The sequence below is a fragment of the Zootoca vivipara genome, chromosome 3 (genome assembly GCF_965207765.1).
Source record: "Zootoca vivipara chromosome 3, rZooViv2.hap1.1, whole genome shotgun sequence".
Classification (NCBI taxonomy): Eukaryota; Metazoa; Chordata; class Lepidosauria; order Squamata; family Lacertidae; genus Zootoca; species Zootoca vivipara.
Genome location: NC_142586.1, coordinates 34,604,817 through 34,625,898, shown reverse-complemented (window position 1 = coordinate 34,625,898; position 21,082 = coordinate 34,604,817). Strand labels below are relative to the sequence as shown.

Genomic DNA, 21,082 nt, shown 5'->3' with positions numbered 1-21,082 from the left:
TACTGATCTTTAATGTCCGAGGAAGTGTATAAATGTAATCTTAACCATTAATCTAGCTACAAGGAGTAGATAAATTACCTTATTTTTTTCAGGATATTTAACTATTTTAGAGAGGTTGCCAAACTAAAGTATTTAGTATATTTTGTTCTTCACTAGACAGTAAACTGAATGGGTTCACAAACACACTTAATGAAAATTGTATAAACTACTGGCTGCCTTTTTTTAAAAAAAAACATGATACACTTTCATAATTAAAAAGGAATTCCTGAACTGCATGGGAGCTCTTCCAAGAGTAGTAAGTTAATCTGCATAAAATTACTTCATTATCCTAAAGCCTCAATGCCTCTTTTTTCAACAGAGACTGCAGGGGTTTTTTTTGTTTCTTTGTTTAAATAACAAATCATATATATCTTTCCCATTGGACCATGAATAGGCAAATCAAAACATCAATGAATTTACTTTTATCTACACCAAAGCTTTTTGAGGGCTTCTAAAAGAATTTCTAGAGGAGGGGTGGGGAACCTCAAGCCTGGGGGGCCAAATACAGCACCTCTAGGCCTCTCTGCTCAGTTCTTGGGACTCTCCCCCAGGCCACACAGCTTACTCAAGTGTTTTTGCCTGACTCAGCACTCTGCAAGATATTTTGCCTGTCTGGAATGTGCCCTTGACTGGATTCAGGATATAGAGATGGTGTCCATGTAGAAACCTCTGGTTTTTATATGTCTAGAATGTAGCCTATAAATATAAGTAATCTATTGCTCCACCCACTTTAGCCTATGACCCCGGCTACCACTAGCAAGCGGCCCCTGAATGTTTGCCTCTAAGCCCTTGGTTCCCTACCCCAGTTCTAGAGACTTAGGTTTCAACTACACATTATAGCCACTGTACGACCACTGCTAAAAACCACAGCTCTGCATCTTCTGCTTCTCTCTTCTTCACAACATCGCCTATGGTAATTGTGATGCCATAATCAGTTATTTGACCCTCCACTTTGCTGGCAGCTGCTTGCAGTGTCAGAGAAACTTGCAATACTATGACCTCACGTGTGCACATTTTCACCTCACGAAATGTTGGGGAGGATGCCATTTTACAAAAACTAAAAACAAACAAGCCACCGCTACCACACCAACTCTGAGGTTACATTACCTTTCAAAACTGGACAGGGCCACGTACAGTCATACCTTGGGTTAAGTACGCTTCAGGTTGAGTGCTTTCAAGTTAAGTACTCCATGGACCCGTCTGGAACGGATTAATCCACTTTCCATTACTTTCAATGGGAAAGTTCGTTTCAGGTTCAGTAAGCTTCAGGTTAAGTACGGACTTCCAGAACCAATTAAGTACGTAACCTGAGGTACCACTGTACATTGATTATTGCCTTCATTTTATGTATCAATGGTCACATTAGACAGTAAAATTTGTGTTAGATTGCTGTTTTAGGGGGTGTTTTCCATCACCTGGAAAAGATTAATCCACTTTCCATTACTTTCAATGGGAAAGTTCGCTTCAGTACGGACTTCCGGAACCAATTAAGTACTTAACCTGAGGTACCACTGTATTCCATATACAATTAAAATTATTTCTCTCAATATTAAGACAGCATCTTTAGGACTATACTTACAGGTACTCCTGGAACTCCTGGAGGACCTGCTGGTCCACGGTCTCCCTAAGAAATTAAAATAAAATAAAGGTCTGATTTCAAGGCCAAATCCTTGATCAGGTGCGTGAGAGACTATGGGAGGCAAGAAGGCTTAATGAGTTTCAAGAGTACTAGGCCAAATAATCCCAGTAAACACTCACCCAGTTTGCATGTAACACAAAGCCAAACCACAGCTTAGCATGAACACATGAACATGTGGATTCCCAGAGAGGAGACTGTGGTCACTGGACTCTCATCTCACTTTGGCCATCCTGCTGCCAATCTATGCAGGGTTAAGCCATGGGTTGGCTTTGTTTGTCATCCAAACACAGACTCGTAGTTGACTTGCTCCAGGGTCCAGACAAACCATAAGCTGTTTGTTTGGCTTAGCATTACATGTGACCTGAGACAGATTGTAGCCTCTGATTCCCCCCCCCCAATGGAAATACAAATGAAACACACATGCAAACAATAATGTAAAGCTCAAGGATGTTATGCATTTTTGTGTGTGGAGACTATTAAATTTGATTTAATTAAAACAAAAGCTCAAGGACACCTAGCTCTGTGACCTTTACTTACCCCTTTCTTCTCAAGAGCGGTCAGTGTCAATCACTAATGTATGAAAACATGCAGTGAAAAGAAACAGGTCAGGTTTAATTATTGAAATCCTACCTTTTCTCCAGGAAGTCCTTCTAATCCTGGCAGTCCCATCGGACCTGGTTCTCCCTTGTAAAGAAAAAGAAGATTATTGCTGAAAAGTTCTGCATCCTCAGTAAACAAAGTTAAGCATCCAATTTCAGAGTATTTCACAAGCTGCTAACCACGCTATTTACTTGGAGGTGGCAATTTTTACCGTATTGAGTGTTCTAATGACTTGAGAATAAAAATTGCTCCCAGATTTGGATTGTGCTTATTTCCTGAATAAACATTTCAGTTTTGATTAAAAGTCCTAGTCAGGGATGGATGAATCATTTGATGAGTATGCTTCATCAAGGTCAGCTCTTAAACCTGATTTCGATCCAATGACAGAAAGCTACTTCTCACAGAGGCTGCAAATCAGTTTTTGGCCAGTACTACTACAGGTAGAGGCTCCAAGGAGTAAATGCTTTTCCATACAAATAATTCCCCGTCAAGGAAAAGGGCTCTAGCCTTCTTCTTCTTGTATGGAATATTCATTTATGAAAGCCCTCCCCTGCACCCTGAAAAATGCTTGTTTACCACCTCAGTGAGTGCTAAGCCTCTGAGGGTATATGCCGCCAGCTGGGGAAATGGATAACACATTTATTTTAAGAACTCTGTGAGCATATCCCTTAGTAAAAAGTATGGTTGTCGAAGGCAGGCAGCAACCTTTTGGGACATCCACATACTTGCCAAGCTCGAAAGTACAGGTGTTGAAAAGGAAAGAAATTCCTACCTCCCAAACAAAGGGAAATTTGAATGAGAACCTTAACTGAATCCTGCAGCTGGAGTAACTAGGGAAGAACCTGCTGAGCGTTCACTGGGAATGGAAAACTCTTAAGTACCTAAGTACCTCTGTCTGTGCATCAGACATCCTTCCTATTTCTTATTCATACCAAATAAGAAGTGCTACATTCTTGCTGTAGTTTCAAGCTACAGATGTAAAATCTAACCTGAGTTGCAACAAGGTTAAGCAGCATTAGGTTAAAAAAAGAGAAACAAAACAAAACAAAAACACACCACAATAAAGAGGATCGTGTACCCCACCAGCCCCCAGGTCTATTCAGTTTTCTCACACAGTACCTCTCAACAAGTGGTAATTTAAAATAATAAGTATTGTTTCATTCTGTAAACAAATTTAAGCCTCGCTGTAGTACCAAAAGGAAATAGGTAGCAGAGTTTTTAATACTAATATTTTTTTCCCTTCTGAATTAGACAATGAATCTGTAATTAGGCAGGTTGGGGGCGGCAGCGGGAATTAGTGAACACCCATCCTATCAGATATTTAAGATACATTTAAACCAGTTACATACCACTGCTCCGGTGTCACCTTTGGGGCCCTGAAAGACAAAGAAAGATGGCACAAAATATATTATTTATTTATTGCATTACGTTTGTTTGTATCTTTCCTTTCTTCCACGCTGGGACTCGAGGTCCAGAGGCAGTCTCCACCCTAGGCATTGACCAGGTGGAAACCTGAGAATACCTGGAAGGCTATTTCAGCTGACCCTGCTGCTCCAAAACACAAAGGGGAATCATAAAGGAAACCATGTCTATACTAGTAAAATGAATTATCCCTGTTTCCTTATACTGTATCAGGCTTGTTGTTCGAAAGAATGAAAGAAGCATGTGTGTGCAACTTCTGAAATGCAGTTTTAGGCTTCGATCTTGTGCACACCTACATGGGAGCAAGTCCTGTTGAATCCAGTGGGACTTGTTTCTGAGGAGATGTGCATAAGTCTACACTGAGACAATATATTCATATCTGAGACTATAATACTGTAATGCAATACTTACAGGCGCCCCAGGTGGACCAGCGTATGTGGGAACGTTGGCACCCCCCTACAGTGGGAGAAACACCACATTTGAATCCATGCAAAGTGACTATAACCGCAGAATACTAGACCACAGACCATGAAATACCTGTAGTTTATATAGGCTGCTCATGCCATTTCCTTCATTGTACGGCACACCCTGAAAAAGTGAAGAAAAGAAAGTACAACAAACTCTAATCTCTAACGAAGCACAAACACACACACACACAATTCTAGCTGGTGCATCAACATGAAAAAACAGGCTTTCCTATGGAGGTTCAGGCCACAATAAATCAGTTACGCTGCTTCACGTCTCAGGAATCAGTGAGGTACAGCATTTTTCTGCAAAAACATGCTTAGCACCCCCAGCTATTGGCAGTATCATATATTTCACTTACGGGTGGTCCGGGAGGTCCAGGCTTTCCAGGAATACCCTCGTTTCCCTGAAGTGCAATTAAAAAAAAACCCACCATGAATATCTCTTTTGAACATATGTAGAAGCAAGTCAAGGGGCGCCGGTGGCGCTGTGGGTTAAACCACAGAGCCTAGGGCTTGCCGATCAGAAGGTTGGTTCGAATCGCCATGATGGGGTGAGCTCCCATTGCTCAGTCCCTGCTCCTGCAACCTAGCAGTTCGAAAGCACATCAAAGTGCAAGTAGATAAATAGGTAACGCTCCGGCAGGAAGGTAAACGGCATTTCCATGCGCTGCTCTGGTTCGCCAGAAGCGGCTTAGTCATGCTGGCCACATGACCCGGAAGCTGAACGCTGGCTCCCTTGGCCAGTAAAGTGAGATGAGCATCACAACCCCAGAGTCGTCTGCGACTGGACCTAACGGCCAGGGGTCCCTTTACCCTTTATAAGCAAGGTAAGCAACAACCATATTTAATAATAAACACCCCCCAAAGGTACTTTCAAACATAGATGTGAGTTGCCTTGGACTTAAAATTCTAGTTTGCGTATGAATCAGAATGCCTGGTGCCTATCTATGCAATGTGAGTCACCACAGCTAAAGGACATAAAATGCCTCCCATTTCTTTCCTTGCATAATTTCATCAGGGACAGAGTTCACAATAACAGCCCTTAGTGAATGCTACAAGGTACTACCTATGACTGCTCCTCAGCAGAACACAGAATTTAGCTGGCAGCTTCTTATAAAGAGTAATAAGACTGGGAAAGGATGAGAATACCCTGTTGAAGATAATATTTTAATTTTTTTTAATATAAAAAATAACCACCATCAGTTCATGCTGACCAATTTGTCTTTGGAGCATATCAAAGAAAAACAGGCGGTTCATTGTTGTTGTTTTACTGCAGCAAGTTGCACTGATGTTGATTTGTCTTTAATACAGAACACATTGCTGTGGATGAGCATTCCGTTGTGCAGCTCAGTTTTCTGTTGCCTTGAACTTCAATTCCTTAAGACAAAGATGAGAACCGCAGATGGGCTGTGGGAGGTCCCAGGAGTACTGTTGATGCTGAAATCTTCAGAGAACTCTAAAGTTAAGATTCTCGTAAGCCTATCTGTGTTTTAGAACCCTAAAGGGGGGGGGAGTCATGGTGTTGATTTCCTCCCTAAATGCATATGCAGCCACACTCAAATGACTACCTGGCTGAATCTGTGCCTTTAACTAGATGAAATCAGAATACAATATATATTTATGTGCAATGTGACTGTCTTACTGAAACCTTCACTCTTGGCATTTCAAAAAACTTCAATCTAAACAAAATTAAAGACTGTACTGATATTGTTTTCATTAAACAGCCTACGAGAAAAAAGAAGTTCAGTAAACTAACAACAAAATGGTTCGAGGCGTGTAAATATAATATGTAAAGGGATAACATACCTTTTCACCTTTTGTCCCTGGTGAGCCTGGGTGTCCAGGTCTTCCGACAGCCCCCTGAAAAACATTTATTTACATTTTATATTCATTTATTTCATAAAATGTATACACTGCTTGATTGTAAAATACCTCAAATCCATTGACAAAAAGATAAAACAACAGAATCAATGAAAATTCACAACATGCAAAAGTTTAAATACTAAAACAGGTTTAAATGATGTCAAATTTCTAAACAAGAATGTTTTCAGCAGGTGCCAAAAAGAGTCCAGTGAAGGTGACTGCTTGATCTCAATAGGCAGGGATAGATAAAATGAGTCATACGTGTGTGTGTGTGTGTGTGTGTGTGTGTGTGTGTGTGTGTGGTGTGTGTGTTAAAATACTGTTTTAGTCAGATTCTGCAAGTTGTACTTTTTGAAGGTCATTTTAACTAGATTCACTTTTTTTGCCCAAGATTATACTTCTGATACAATTGCTATATCCTGCTGATGAGCCTCTGGTGGGTGAAGCTTACTATAAAAATATATATAGTGGGTGAAAGCTATGCTTCTGATTACACCTTCTGCCCTGCAGTAAGCTATCTACAACCATTTGATATTGATCCCTTCGGAAACCATGTTGATGCTCGAATGACAACTCCAGTGTTGAAATGTTGTTCATTACAGTTGCTAAATGAAGAACAGGGGCTTGCATCCAGTGCAGCTGAAATGCAACGGTCCTCATGCAAAGGGAGTATTTCTCCTCCAACACCAGAGCAGCATCTCAAAGCCCAACCTGTGGATCAAGGCACATCACTCATGAAATCTGCCTCCACCCGATTTTTCCCACCTCGCTGCAGCCTCTTATCCCACATCTCAGGCTCCCTTCAGGGCTTTAAAGGTTTTTTTGAGGCCTGCACTAGGGAGAATCTCTGGGAATTCATCTTACTCAAGCATCATTGTGCTGGTTTGAATACAACCCAATGAAGGAAAGGAAAGTGATAACAATTACAACCAGCCTGTATAATGCATGACTCACCAAGCTAAACGGGGCCCATCAGCTATGAATTGTAGCCTGCCAAGTGACTGACAGCCCTATCTTTATTTTCTGAAACAGGAAGCCTATATAGGAGGTTTTTTAAGCCCTTGGTGATCCACAATACCTAAGTGGCATAGTGCATCACAAGCTACTGAGGTCCAATCTGGATAACTGCACCTCTCTTATGTCTTTACCCTCCTCTTCTCACCCATTCAAGAGCAAAAGAGAGAGGCAGGGAGATGGAGAAAGTTCATATTTAGATGGTTGTTGCAGTCGAACATTTCTTACAGATACAACCATAAACTATTCCTGATATAAGAACAATGGATTGAACGAACACAGCTCACCATATCTGGACAAAACAACATGCTGAAGCTTCTAATCTCTACCCCTCATGAACGAAGGACAGAAAAGGAGGAAGAGGAAGAGCAGGAGATACTGCAGGAATCACTCGTGCTCACAACAAACCACAGTTTCTTGTTACATTTCAAACAGGCCGATCATTCGACTTATTTAACATATTCAATCCATATATTTACAATAAATATAATGGGGTGTGGTGGGGTGTGGGATCAATTCATAAAGCAGGGATTCTTCACAACATAATGTTAAGTTTAAACATGTGAGTTTTCAGGAAAGCATTGTTTTATGGTTACTGTTGTACAAAACCCATTAGGTCTGCTGAAGACAAAATTGCAGCCTTAAATCAGAAAAAGGAGCAGGTTTGGGGAGGAATAGCAACAAAAATCAGCCTGAATATCACTTACGGTATCAACTATTTCTATGGGACTAGAAACTCACATAAGGTTACCTGTCTTCTTAAATGCTAAGACATTCTGCGCAAACAAATGTCTTAATTTAGTGGAGGTCATGCATAAAAATTGTATTTATGCATATCTACTTGTCCCAGACTATGAATGGAAATGCACATTTGAATGCACAGCCAATTTGGAAACAACGCAGTGCGGGCAGAGGATACCAGTGTTCTGATGTGTATCCAGTTTATGTCTGTGTTTCTAATCCAGCAAATGATATGCATGGAAGTCTGCTTTCATATGAGGATCTCCTCATCTGCTATGGAGTATAAGAGTTTAAATTGGATTAACAAGCTCTCTAAAGCTTTTAGCCCAGCTCTGGTTTATATAACTAAGAAATACTGGCCCTGGGTTCTTCCACCAAGCACTCTTGCTACACAACAGTCTTGCTACACTGACTGTAGTTACTTTTAGGTGGTATTCGGGTTGCAGAATTAAAGTTGTGCAGCCAATCTGTCCACCCCTCACCTTCTGCAACCCCCCTGACTTTTGAGATGAGGAAAGTGCATTGGGACTCAATAAATAGCCTATGTTGCCTATTCTCCCCCACAAGGGTTGTGCAAATAAATCAGGATGGATGCTCAATAAACAGGTCATCGGGAAGTGTCCTTTCACTCAATTTAGAACAATCCCTCCCTGTTAAAGCCTGATCAACAGGTATAGCAATGCTGTGCTCAATGAGTTCATTGATAAGGATGGCACACAGACTTACTGAAGGTCCAGAAGGTCCTGCTACACCAGGAAGTCCTGGAATACCTTGAAGACCCTGAAATGAATAAAAAGAAAAGATGATACGCATACATATTTCCATATTTGTGAAAATATGGAACCACTGGCCTTTCCCCCCCTATAATATGTACATCCTTGCAAATAGCATTCTTGTTGTTAAACAGCATATTCTATTTAATTCACTGGGATTATTTGGAATAGTTGACAGTGCTATCCTGCACATGTCTACTCAAACGCCATTGATTTCACTGGGATATTCTCCCAGGCAAGTGTGTTTCAGATTACAGTCTAAATCTGTACTGTATAGCAGGGAGAGCTTTCTTTTTATACAAAATACAAGGATCGTGCCACCGCATCACAAGTCTCCTCTCCATTTCTCATTTAATTGTTTTCATTTTGAAGGCTCTTCTTTTAAATGCTGATAATGTTGGCGTTATTGTGATTTATTAAGTCACACAATAAATACATTTGATTAGTCTTCCATTTTGTTTTCCCTTTTCTGGACATCAACAGCTTCCCCACCCGCCAATAATGGATGATAGTTGAAGTATCTCTCTGTTACCTAAGGTATGTAAATGGAGTATTGATTTCTTTTGACATTAGTGCTTTTTTAATAAAGAAGAAAGTAATACAGTATGGATCTGGGCCACAACATGTAATCACCTAGCATCTATTTCTTTTTGACTCAGTGAACAGGGATTTTGTTTTATGTTTTGGAAATTTATTTATTTAAGAATATTTCTATCCTATTTTATAGCCTCACAAGAGCTCTCAAAGCAGTTTACTCGACTATCTACTAGTATGGCACATTTATTAGCATGGATTTAAACAGCAACACATGTGCCTTCATCACAGAGGGTGATAACTAAACTGTTCCATACAACTTTTACACTTTGCTTCACAAACAATAGGAAGTGTCAAGACAGACAGACTAGTTTGACAGTGTTTCCCTCTTCTGAGGAAACCTTTGGAATTTTAGTTCTATGAGGTGCGGCTGGGGGTCTGCAACAGAGAATACAGTTGTACCTTGTAAGTTGAACAGAATGTGTTCCGGAAGGCCGTTTGACTTCCAAAGCATTTGAAAACCAAAGTGTGGCTTCTGATCCAATCGGAAACTGCGGAGGTCCCGTTGGACATTTGGGTTCCAAAGAATATTTGCAAACCAGAACACTCACTTCCGGCTTTCGGGAGCCAAAACGTCAAAGTACCAAGATGTTCAGCATCCAAGGTATGACTGTACTCAAACAACAATTCACAATATTCTTTGGGGGAAGGCTGGACGTTTCATGTGGTATATATTAACCACATATCAACATGTTGTGATTTTATTGTTCCCTTTATCCTGTTCACCACCATGATAGTCCCCCCCCCCCAATGTGGTATATTCTTGCAAATAGATAATGAAATCAATTTAAGCATGTAATGCAATTATGCCCTGTATGCAGGATGGATTATTTCTGCAGGACGCTTTTTAGGAGCGGTATCCAATGAAGTCCGGTTGTTAACCAGATGGTTGGTGGTTCGAACCTACCCAGGGATGGCTGTGGGCAAGATTCCTGCATTGCAGGGGGTAGGACCAGATGACCCTCAGAGTACTTTCCAACTCTTTGATTCTAAGATTCCTTTCTATGAACTTATGTTTGTGCAATGGAACCTCCCCTCTTTTCCCTCTCCTCACACACCACCTAGGGAGCAGATTTGGGAAGGGTGTGGGGAGAGAAGAGAGAGAGGGGGGAAGTTCTGTTGTGCAAATGGAAATCCGTTCACTAACAAAACTATTTTGTTGTAAAGCAACCTTTGCCTATACAGTATATGTACTCATACGTTGCATGTCTGCGACAGGGATGGGGAACCTGTGGACCTCCAAATGTTCCTAGGCTACAAATCCCATCCACCCTGACCACTGGCTGAGGAGCATTTGTTTGGAGCTCGTACATGGTTCCCACATGCTGTGTTTGTGCATGGCAGTAAAAAGAAAAGCAGAAGCTATGTGTGCGCCACCAGATTTTGGCACACCGGCTAACATTCTGTTTCAGCAACAACAAAGCATAATAACTAGTGCAAACCCATACCAATTGCTCTAACGTAAAAATGACATATTTTATTATCCTGGATGAGAATAAGCCCCAAAACAAGAACAAAAGGCTAAGAGAAAGAAAGAGAAATAAGGCAAAAATAGGTTTAGAGACAGACTACAATATATGCTGCATTTTAGGAGATCTCTCACCTGTTAAAAAGAAACTGACAGTGAAGTTTGTCCAAAGTTCTGTGAAACCCAATACATGACAACATTGGCTTGATGCACAACCTCACTTTGTTGCTCCTGAAACTGTACCTTTCAGACCCACTAATAAAATCACTCTTGGCAGTGTAATCTCCTGAAAGTAGCATTAATTTACCCACTTACAGTGCACTAAACTAGAGCTACTGCTAAAATGTAAGAGCCACTGAAAAGTGCTGGATCACCTAAGGAGCTGATGAACTGCACAGCAGTAGGACTTTAGCTTAGTAACTGAACGAATCAGTATGGCACCCCACTGAACCAATAAAAAGTTTTGCCCAGAATGAACTTGCTCTGGAGTCTCTTAAAAGACTATTAGCCAATTATAAACTGGCCTTTTTATTATTGCTTGCTCAGTTGTCTCTTGGTTCTCAGCAGTAAGGTATTGTTAAGAGTTGCTTGAAGTCAGGTCTCTGGAATTACCTGCTGCATTTACTGTGCAGAAAGGATCCAACAAGCCACACCATAACAAAGCTGTGCCCCTTTCTGTAGCTGGCCTATTTGTCCTTAAAACACAGAGCCATTGTCAAATCTGCCTCTAATAGTACCAAGGTATAGCTGCCAAGTCTCCCGTATTCCCCGGGAAACCCCCGTTTTTCCAGCCGTTTCCCGCTGGCAGCCCGGACTTTTAAAAAACCCCGTAAATCCCCCGGATTCTTAACGGCCCGGGGAGGCGCCTTCTGCGCATGTCTGGAGTTTCTGGACATGTGCAGAAGTGATTTCTGGCGCTGCGGCCATTTTGGAAATGGGCAGGGCATGCGTAGAAGCGACTTCCAGTGCTGCTCTGCCCAGTTCCAAAATGGCAGCAGCGCAACTTCCGGCGCCAAGGCCATTTTGGAAATGGGCAGAGCACGCATAGAAGCAACTTCCGGTGTCGCTCTGCCCAGTCCCAAAATGGCCGCAGCGCGACTTCCGGTTCCGTGCAGCTGCCAATCCCGGAATTTTCAGTCTGGAAGTTGGCACCTATGTACCAAGGTCATATTTATACATGCAGCAGTACAAGGAAATCTGTTTCTCACATCCAAATGCATCCAGCTCATTGGCTAAACACCACCCGTTAATGCTCATGTATTCAGTGAGCAGCACAGAAACTTGACACAGGCAAAAGATGAGGATATTTAATGAAACCTACAAGCCCTATGCTCTGACTCCAACCAAATTAAATGAAAGCACACCCCTGCCTAACCTTCGCAAAACAGTAGCAGGTAGTGGCCACCACAAAACACACAGGGGCCTCTTCTGGTCCCCACCTTCTTGCCCTGGCATTTTCTGCAGTGCTCACCATAGACATTGTACACAGTAGGCTAACAGTGCAAACCCTGAATAACCATGATTCATAGCCTCACAGAGGGATTCTTTCTGATGTTGATTGTTCATTGGTGGTGAGCATTGCTGGGGCAAGTGTTGCCATCCAGGGGGAGGTGCTGACCAGATGCGTTCTCAGAAGCCCCTTCAATGGTTTGTCGCCCATGGGTATTGGACACTTTAGCAGGGCTCTTTACACCTGAGTAATGGAAACACAATTACGATTGCAACAGAATGAGTTTTTACCTCATCACCTTTTTCTCCAGGCAGCCCAGGAAATCCACGTTCACCTTTGTTTCCCTAGAAACCAAGAGCTGGATGTCATTGCAGGGTCTGGTTATAAAAACAACCTTATCCAACAAACCCCCCTCAAGGCATTTGGAAACAAAGGAACAAAGCTGAGATGGTATTGCATGCCCTGGTCCTGGTATCAGCATGACTTGATCTCACTGAGAAATTTAGCCATAGATGTAAGGCTGATATACAGTCTGACCTAGAAGTAAGTCACCTATGACAAACTTAGTTGGTCTCTAAGGTGCTACTGGAAGGAATTTTTTTATTTTTTGTTTGAACTCAAAAAGACTTACTTTTGAGTACACTTCCATAAGACTGCGCTGTTAGTACCGAATAATAGAGTAACAAGAAGTCAAAATTTTTACATGGATGAATGAAGTAGATGAGCTTGTAAAATTATTTACCTAGATATGATAGTTTCATACATTGTTATTCCTGCATCCAGTGCTTCTTTTATAGAAAAAGGTGCTGCTAGTACCATGAAGTTTTTACAGTAGTGTAGCACTTTTTAACCAAAAAAAGGAGAGGTGCTGGTACTCACTGTAACAACTTCATGGTAAGTGCCGCACTTTTTAACAACAAAAAGAAGTGCCGGTATTGCGTATTCTTGAGTAGCCCCTGAAAAAAAATGAATGCATCACTAATAATACCTAATAAAACAACAATTATGGAATATCCATTCAGACAGAATGAAAAGGTTTAAGACTGTCCAACTTCACATAATTATGGGCTCAAACTCTGGAGCCTGAGTATATGCTAATGAGACAATATGTATGTATGCTACTGGGACATGGGCGATGCTGTGGTCTAAATCACTGAGCCTAGGGCTTGCCGATCAGAAGGTCAGCGGTTCAAATCCCTGCAATGGGGTGAGCTCCCATTGTTTGGTCCCAGCTCCTGCCAACCTAGCAGTTCGGAAGCACATCAAAGTGCAAGTAGATAAATAGGTACCGCTCCGGCAGGAAGGTGAACGGCGTTTCCGTGCACTGCTCTGGTTTCGCCAGAAGCGGCTTTGTCATGCTGGCCACATGACCCGGAAAAACTGTCTGCGGACAAACGTCAGCTCCCTCGGCCAGGAAAGCAAGATGAGCGCCGCAACCCCAGAGTCGTTCGCGACTGGACTTAACTGTCAAGGGTCCTTTACCTTTTTTATGTATGCTACTGCAATATTAGAGTTCTTTAGTGATGCTGAGGCATTGCTTTTCTGTAATCACCCAAAAGCAGAATTCAACTAGTGTTTCCACATGCCATTTTACATAGGGTTATGCAATATCATCTGGCAAAACCCATTCCAATGGCCAATATCCTTCTATAAGACTTATTCTACAAACATAATTACGTCCTGTTCAGTATAAGTCAGCTGCAAGTGTATAATTGATGGAAGCTTCCTCCTTTTGGCTTGAGTCCTTTAGATACTTCCAGTTCAATGGGCACACAGTGATAGTGAATTATCTTATCATTGTCCCTTAGCCAGGCAGCTCCAGTTTTGTGTGTGCAGATTGCACTTTAATTACTGTTTGGCAAACAAGTACAGCCAAAGAACTGCTCATTATTATTTAAAACAACAACAGCAACCTGCAATTGCAATATTGCAAAATAGAGCACATGGAAATAAAATGTAAAAAAAAAAATTACAAATAAGCAACCATGCTCAGCATCTTCATTAGCCAGAAAGCTACACAGAGTTCTTGCTTCAGGAACTCACCTTGGGCCCTTCTCTACCTGGGATTCCTGGGGGACCTCTTGGACCAGGATCACCCTAATGAAGACGAAAATGGTGGACAATATTTTTAGAAAAGTAGTAATGCATCTTGTCACAAAGGCAGCCATCACTTTTAACTCCATGGCCATCCCTGCCAGAAGAGACAGCCATTCTCCTTTTCCTCTCTCAGCCTAGCCTACCCTACATGGTTGTTGTGGGAATTAAATGAGGAGAGGGATAATCATGTATATACCACCTTGATATCCCTGGAGGAAAAGGTGAGATACAAATGCAATAAAAATATATATGCTGGATTTCAACATGGAAAACAGTTTGCCTTGTCAGCACTGTGATCTCCTTCAGTGGTCCATGAAAATGTGCAAATTACAGATATGCTAAGAGTGTGCATTCAGGGTTTCTGATTTTTGACATCAGGTGGTAAACCAAAAGAGCAGAGCAGAAACATAAAAATTAGGCTCTATAGGCAAAAGTAGATTGGCATCGATACTGCAAAACTGATTGCCTCTGTGGTTTTGCCAACTATTGGCAGAGAGCAGGGAACCAGAATACGCAATTACCTTTAATAAAGCACCCATATCTCCAAGAAGAGGAAGAGCCACCTGAAAGCAAACGGACAGATCAGGGAGGGAGTAGAGCACCCTTGCAAAGCATCCTACATGACTATATGCATTGTCCATATTCAATAATAAAGGAGAGCGATGCAGCTCTCCAAAGAAACAGATAGGTATACCATAGGAAATACTGGCAGGAAATACTACAAAAAGAAAAAAGAAAGTCTAGGGTGCAAATAAATTAAATAAATTGCAACTGTAAATTCAAAATTCCCAAGTGCAATATCCAAAGCTCAAAATGCAGCCAACAACAGATCTAGCCTAGAACTGAATTGCACCAGGAAAGTGTAAAACTCATTGTTGACCTTCTCTCCACCATCAGAAGCATTGTAGTTCCATATGTAGTACAATCAAGAGTTCTCAAAAGAGATGGCTAGGAAGGCCATTATAAGGGCCATCTGAACTTAATTTAGACCTTTCAAATGCAAGTATAAGTGTTTTTAACAGGCAACAACAGTTCAAGTATTCATCAGACTTAGGTGTGGACAACCTTTTGTCTTCCAGACATTGCTGAACTACAACTCCCACACTGCTGAACTATATACTTTTTGAACTACATGTTCCATTACCCCTGGCCATGCTTGCTGGGGCTGACTGGAGTTGTAATTCAGCAACAACTGTAGGGCCAAAGGTTCCCCACATCTAATCAAACAAAATCCTAAGTGATTGAAACTGTGAATCTATTTATAATTAATTCAACACGCAAGCCTAAACTTTCATAAGCTTGCAGCTCTTTAAGTAAATTTGCAATATTCACCCTTAAGTGCATTTGTATTAGAGCCTTGGTTTATATACATACTGGGTCACCTGGAGGCCCTGGGAGTCCTGGCTTCCCATCGCGTCCTGGAATACCCTATAGACAGATATATTAAAAGTACTGTATTTTACATTCTTGGCTTTGACAAGAGACACAAATTGCCATTGCAGCATTTGCAAAGTTAGTACTTACATCAATACCTGGTGTTCCTGGAGTACCTGGTAATCCAGGAGGTCCTCTTGAGCCCTGAGGTGGAAACAAGTTGGGTCATCAAGAAATAGCTGGACGATAAATGCATAAATAGCACTCACCTAAATTTCTCATTTTGTATTTTACCTGGAAGCCCGGTGCCCCAGGAGGCCCCTTAAGACCCTAGAAAGAGAGAGGGAGGGAGAGGGAGGGAGAGAGAGAGAATGAAAGAGAAATACAAGTCATAGGTACAGAATCACAGTGTGATTCATGAGTACATTTGATTACATTTCTCAGGCATTGTCATGTACACATGAATCACAGTTCAAAGTTGGAGGTAACTCTTTATTAGCAAAAGCACCATCTTCACAGGCTTGGCTGAGTGTCAGGCCTAATGAGCACAGCAGCCCATCCCCAGTAAGTCTTACCCCATAAAATCAGTTCCCAAGGCTGGAAGTCCCCACCTCCTGACAGCTGTCTAAGTCTCCTCATCCCTCAAGCTTTCTCCAAGCAATAGGAGACTGCGCCTGCATGAAGCCTGCTGCTGTTCTGCCCATTTCAGCCCTCTAGGGTAGCCCTCTTTTCATTCTCATGAGGTAGAAATTTCAAATGGAAATATACAGTCATGATGAACACCTCTGCGTGCTGATCCAGAGAGAGGAGGATCACCGGGGGCACGGTTTAACAATCCTTTAGATAATATCCAACCCATTTCCCCCCCCAAAGTTAAGCAATTTGCCAAAAATGAGAGTAACCCATATATTTGGCTGGATATACTGGATGGCCATTCAGTAAAATTAATCCATAAATACCTACATACCCTGTTTCTCCGAAAATAAGATGTAGTCATAAAATAAGCCATAGCAGGATTTTTAAGCATTCAAGGAATATAAACCATACCCCAAAAATAAGCCATAGTGATAGGCAGTTTAACCTTGTAGGTTAAACTGTACCATACTTAATAATAATAAAAATGACACCCCCTGAAAATAAGTCATAGTGTGTTTTTGAGGGGGGGGAATATAAGACGGTGTCTTATTTTCGGAGAAACACAGTAGTTATATTGCTACAAAGTTTATTGTTGTGATGAGATCCACAAGACAACTGTATTTTATTTTACGAACCTGAAATCTGCACAATCCTTTAAAGAAATGCAGGTGTTGGAAGTTTCTGAACATTTTTTTAAAAGCCTACTTATATTTTAAATAAAATGCTTATGCTCGCTTCAAACCCTGAATGTGAATTTACAGTAATTTATTTCATTTTATTCCAAGAGTTATGCCCCCTGCTTCTAATTCGAGCAGAATAAAATTTTATTAAGCTGGTTTCATCAAACAGAGTATGCAATGCATCCCTGTAATTAAGAGCACAGTTCAGGACCACGGTTATTATAACATGCATCCTTCTTTATTGACAAATATGGTGACATTTGACTAGCAAGATGATACAGCATGGGAAACAGAATACTTGATGGCCTTTTGTAAAACCAAATGCTCTGGAGTTAACATTTTGACCATCTTCCCTGTTTACGAAATTAAAGGCCGGGGCAATGTTGAAACACGAGGTCCAATGTGTGGGGGAGACTGAAATGATATATCAATGATCCTCAGGAAAAATTGTCCCCTGTGAAGTGCGTAGGAAGATTAACATTCCCCAGCTATCATGTATTGGTCACAAGATTCTGCATGCCACAGTTGTATTCCTCTCATGGCTAGGAAATGTATTGCAAAAATTGAACATTTGTTTTCATTTGTGTTTTTAAATTGTCCTACCATGAAACCTTAAGGCATGTAACCAGATTTTTTTTTTAAAAAAATAAACCCCCAAAACCCAACAACCTATAAAATGGTGGCTTTTTTTTTACCAAAAGCATAAAAACATTGAAAGGTTTTATATGCTAAAACCAAACCACCAAATGATATGTTAATCCTGGCTACTGAAAGCCAGATAAAAACCTTCATATACCCACTGCCTTCTCACATAAAAGTTGTCCTATAGTGGCATACCATACCATACCATACCATACCATACCATACCATACCATACCATACCATACCATACCATACCATTTGAAATCCAAAACCAGCAATGAATTTTTTTATAAAAAAAATACATGAAAACATTAAACACCTTAAAACAATAAAACAGGGTTCAAATGCCTACTCAGCCATGAAGCTCACTGGATAACCTTGGGCCAGTCACTGCCTCTCAGTCTAACCCTAACCTACCACACAGGGTTTTTGTGAGGATAAAGCGAGGAGAGTAAAACTGTGTATACCACACTGCATTCCTTGGAGAAAAAGGTGCTATATAACTGTAAGCAAATAAGTAAACAAACAAACGGCTGAAAAATAATAATATGCCCCAAATATACCTTAATCTCTAACATCGCGAGGAGCATGAAGTAGGCCACTGCGCTTCTGGGTACAGTTACACTCTGAGGAAAGACAGGAACCATGCTGCCTGCCCTGTGGTGTAGCAATGCAGAACTCCTTTCTTTCCATTCCTTTCCAATTCCATTCCCATTCCCAAAATGAAGATTAGGAAGGCATTTATATAGCTGCTTGTTTAAGATATCCCAGAAGGAACAAAACAAAACAAAACAAAACAAAACAAAACATACCCTAAGGTTTCTGCAGTGTGACCATGAAAATATTATGGGGGATGTATTCAGTGGCATCGTCCCATTTGTGTGAGGGTTTCAAGTTCCAACATGGAACTCCCACCCCCACCCCGATCACCTCTTCCCCCCCAAATGCCAACCCTCCAAAGGAGATTGGGAGGAGGGGAGAGCACAGAGGAGAGGACAGGGAAGGGAATTTCTGTTGTACAAATGGAACCCTTGCGCAAATAACAACAACAACAACAACAACAACAACAACAACAACAATAATAATAATAATAATAATAATAATAATAATAATAATTTATTATTTATACCCCGCCCATCTGGCTGGGTTTCCCCAGCCGCTCTGGGAGGCTTACAACAGAAAAATGAAATAAAATAATCTATTAAACATTAAAAGCCTCCCTAAACAGGGCTGCCTTCAGATGTAAAAATCTGGTAGCTGTTTGTTTTCTTTGACATCTGATGGGAGGGTGTTCCACAGGGCGGGCGCCACCACCGAGAAGGCCCTCTGCCTGGTTCCCTGCAACTTGGCTTCTCGCAATGAGGGAACCGCCAGAAGGCCCTCGGTACTGGACCTCAGTGTCCGGGCAGAACGATGGGGGTGGAGACGCTCCTTCAAAATGAGATGATTTTGTTGGATACAAACCCTGCAACAACTTCATCCCTTCGGAAAATGCACAGTTTCGGTACAGTAGAAAGGAAATTGTGCATCACCAATCATATGTTAAATGGACAATCACTACCTAGGTTGTATCATCTGAGTAATAGTGACACACATAGGGCATTATTAACCCTGCATGAACATCACAAAAAGCTGGTGGAGGGGATATACTTACAGGAGTACCTTGGGTTCCATTTCCTGCTGGACCCATCTCTCCAGGAGGCCCTTGTACTCCAGGCAGCCCTCTTTCACCCTGATGAAGGAGCAAACCATTTTTTATGAACCTTTAAAAGAACTCAGTACTCGGGAAATGCAAAAACACAAATTCTAACAATTTTCCCTACCTTAGGCCCCCGTGGACCAACTGCTCCAGGAATGCCTGCTGGTCCCTGGTTTTTTAAATAAAAGAAAAGAAAATCTACTATAAACAAAAGCATGAGTGAAGGAACCATGATATGTTATATACTTTGCTGTAAAATGACTGTTTTCTGTTTTGGAGGTGATTCTCACCAGTAAAAAACACCCACACATTAGGGTCAAAAGCCTGGAAATCTGACCCAATATGTTGAGTGTGGAAAGAAGAAAAACAACAACAAATTCTGTGTGCAACTAAAGGGATACTTCTGTCAGCATTAAAGTCAACTAACCAAGAGAGGGAATGGGTGGTCATATTGCTTAGCAACCAGGCAAAGTGCCAGGATGTTTGCTGATGCTGAGGTAGCATGTTCTCTGTAGTTCTGAGGGAGTTTTCCTCTGTATGTTTGGTTGAATGCCTCTTTGCTAGGTACAGGCACTTTCTGTTTATTTCTCCTCAGATTATACACCATTTTTGTTTAGTTTCATAAACAAAATCCTGAAAACAGGATTCATCTTCTCTCTGGACTCCATCTGCATTATTTAAGTAACTTTACTAACATTTGGGATCTTTCTGCCCCACAGTCACAGTTTTGCCACTCTGCTTGTGGCGTGCTCATTCTGAATTAACATATGAGTTTATATATCTGAAGTGCCCATATGTGAAAGGTCCTGCCTTGGGGCAGGAGTTGGTTTTGAGGATCTTGTGGTCCCTTCTGCCACGTAACTCTATGATACCTACTGGTTTTCCTGGAAGGCTTGATCCTGGAGGTCCTGTGTCACCTTTAGAACCTGGCGGCCCTGGGGGGCCTATGATTCCACCAGAGTCCCCCTATGTAATTTAGATGAAAACAATGGTAAAGTCACAGAAAGTAATTAGAAATGTCTCATTAATATGTTTTATCTTAGAGGTTTGAATAATGACTAGTAACATCTTCGTTTCTTGAACTGCTGTCAGGACTCATGTTACTAATACAATTATCTGCTTCAAAAATGGCACCCTCCTAGCTATATTGACAGTAGCCTAAGTAGGTGGGTCTTGCATCTTCATGATACTGACCTCTTTTGGCAGGCTGTTCAGTAACGAGAAGGCAGCAATAATTTATACTGGATGATGTTGCTTATAACAAAGCCTGGACAGCTACACTCAAAAGGTTAGTCCTAGGAGCCTTTCACCTAATTTGAGAATGATATGCTTATTCTGCATCACCAAAACATACCTTTTCTCCTTTAATCCCTGGTCTTCCAGGTACTCCATGTTCTCCCATTAAGCCCTAGTTAATTAAAAAGAAAGACCAAGGCGGTAAGTTTTTGTGTCAGTTGGCCAGTTAAAAGAGGGTTACTTTTAAGCAGCTAAAGCAGATGGTGGGATTCGCCAAAGTTTTCTTCATACGTAGTAGCCACATTAAAATGTTGGCTAAAAATTCATTTACTGTCCATATCACACAACCTTATTTGAAGGTGTTCAAAACCAGCAAAGAACACACCCATTTAAAATCCTGTAACTCAAAGAATGAAAAGTTCTTCCTTTTTGGAGTGGGTGGGTCTAGTTCAGGCTTCCTCAAACTCGAGCCTCCAGATATTTTTGGCCTACAACTCCCATGATCCCTAGCTAGCAGGTCAGGGATTATGGGAACTGTAGTCTCAAAGCATCTGGAAGGCCAAGTTTGAGGAAGCCTGGTCTAGTTCCTCATGGTTCAGGTCTATAGTTAAAGGACTGGTAATATGCTCTCCAGTAGCAGTCAGTGGG

The 21,082-nt window shown here is 41.4% G+C and overlaps 1 protein-coding gene across 2 annotated transcripts in view; it reads right to left on the bottom strand.

The window, feature by feature from the left end:
* Positions 1-21,082, bottom strand: part of COL19A1 (collagen type XIX alpha 1 chain) — a 175,447-nt gene that overhangs the window by 17,887 nt on the left and 136,478 nt on the right. For both annotated transcript variants that reach the window (XM_035109681.3, XM_088665845.1), the window contains exons 22-39: positions 20,553-20,606; positions 20,075-20,164; positions 19,323-19,367; positions 19,154-19,231; positions 15,836-15,871; positions 15,692-15,745; positions 15,542-15,595; positions 14,689-14,730; positions 14,114-14,167; positions 12,361-12,414; positions 8,512-8,565; positions 5,974-6,027; positions 4,527-4,571; positions 4,238-4,288; positions 4,112-4,156; positions 3,628-3,654; positions 2,309-2,362; positions 1,619-1,663 (exon numbers count right to left, since the gene is read on the bottom strand). In XM_035109681.3, the coding sequence (XP_034965572.3) occupies positions 1,619-1,663; positions 2,309-2,362; positions 3,628-3,654; positions 4,112-4,156; positions 4,238-4,288; positions 4,527-4,571; positions 5,974-6,027; positions 8,512-8,565; positions 12,361-12,414; positions 14,114-14,167; positions 14,689-14,730; positions 15,542-15,595; positions 15,692-15,745; positions 15,836-15,871; positions 19,154-19,231; positions 19,323-19,367; positions 20,075-20,164; positions 20,553-20,606 (936 nt within the window). The remainder of the gene's footprint in view (positions 1-1,618; positions 1,664-2,308; positions 2,363-3,627; positions 3,655-4,111; positions 4,157-4,237; positions 4,289-4,526; positions 4,572-5,973; positions 6,028-8,511; positions 8,566-12,360; positions 12,415-14,113; positions 14,168-14,688; positions 14,731-15,541; positions 15,596-15,691; positions 15,746-15,835; positions 15,872-19,153; positions 19,232-19,322; positions 19,368-20,074; positions 20,165-20,552; positions 20,607-21,082) is intronic.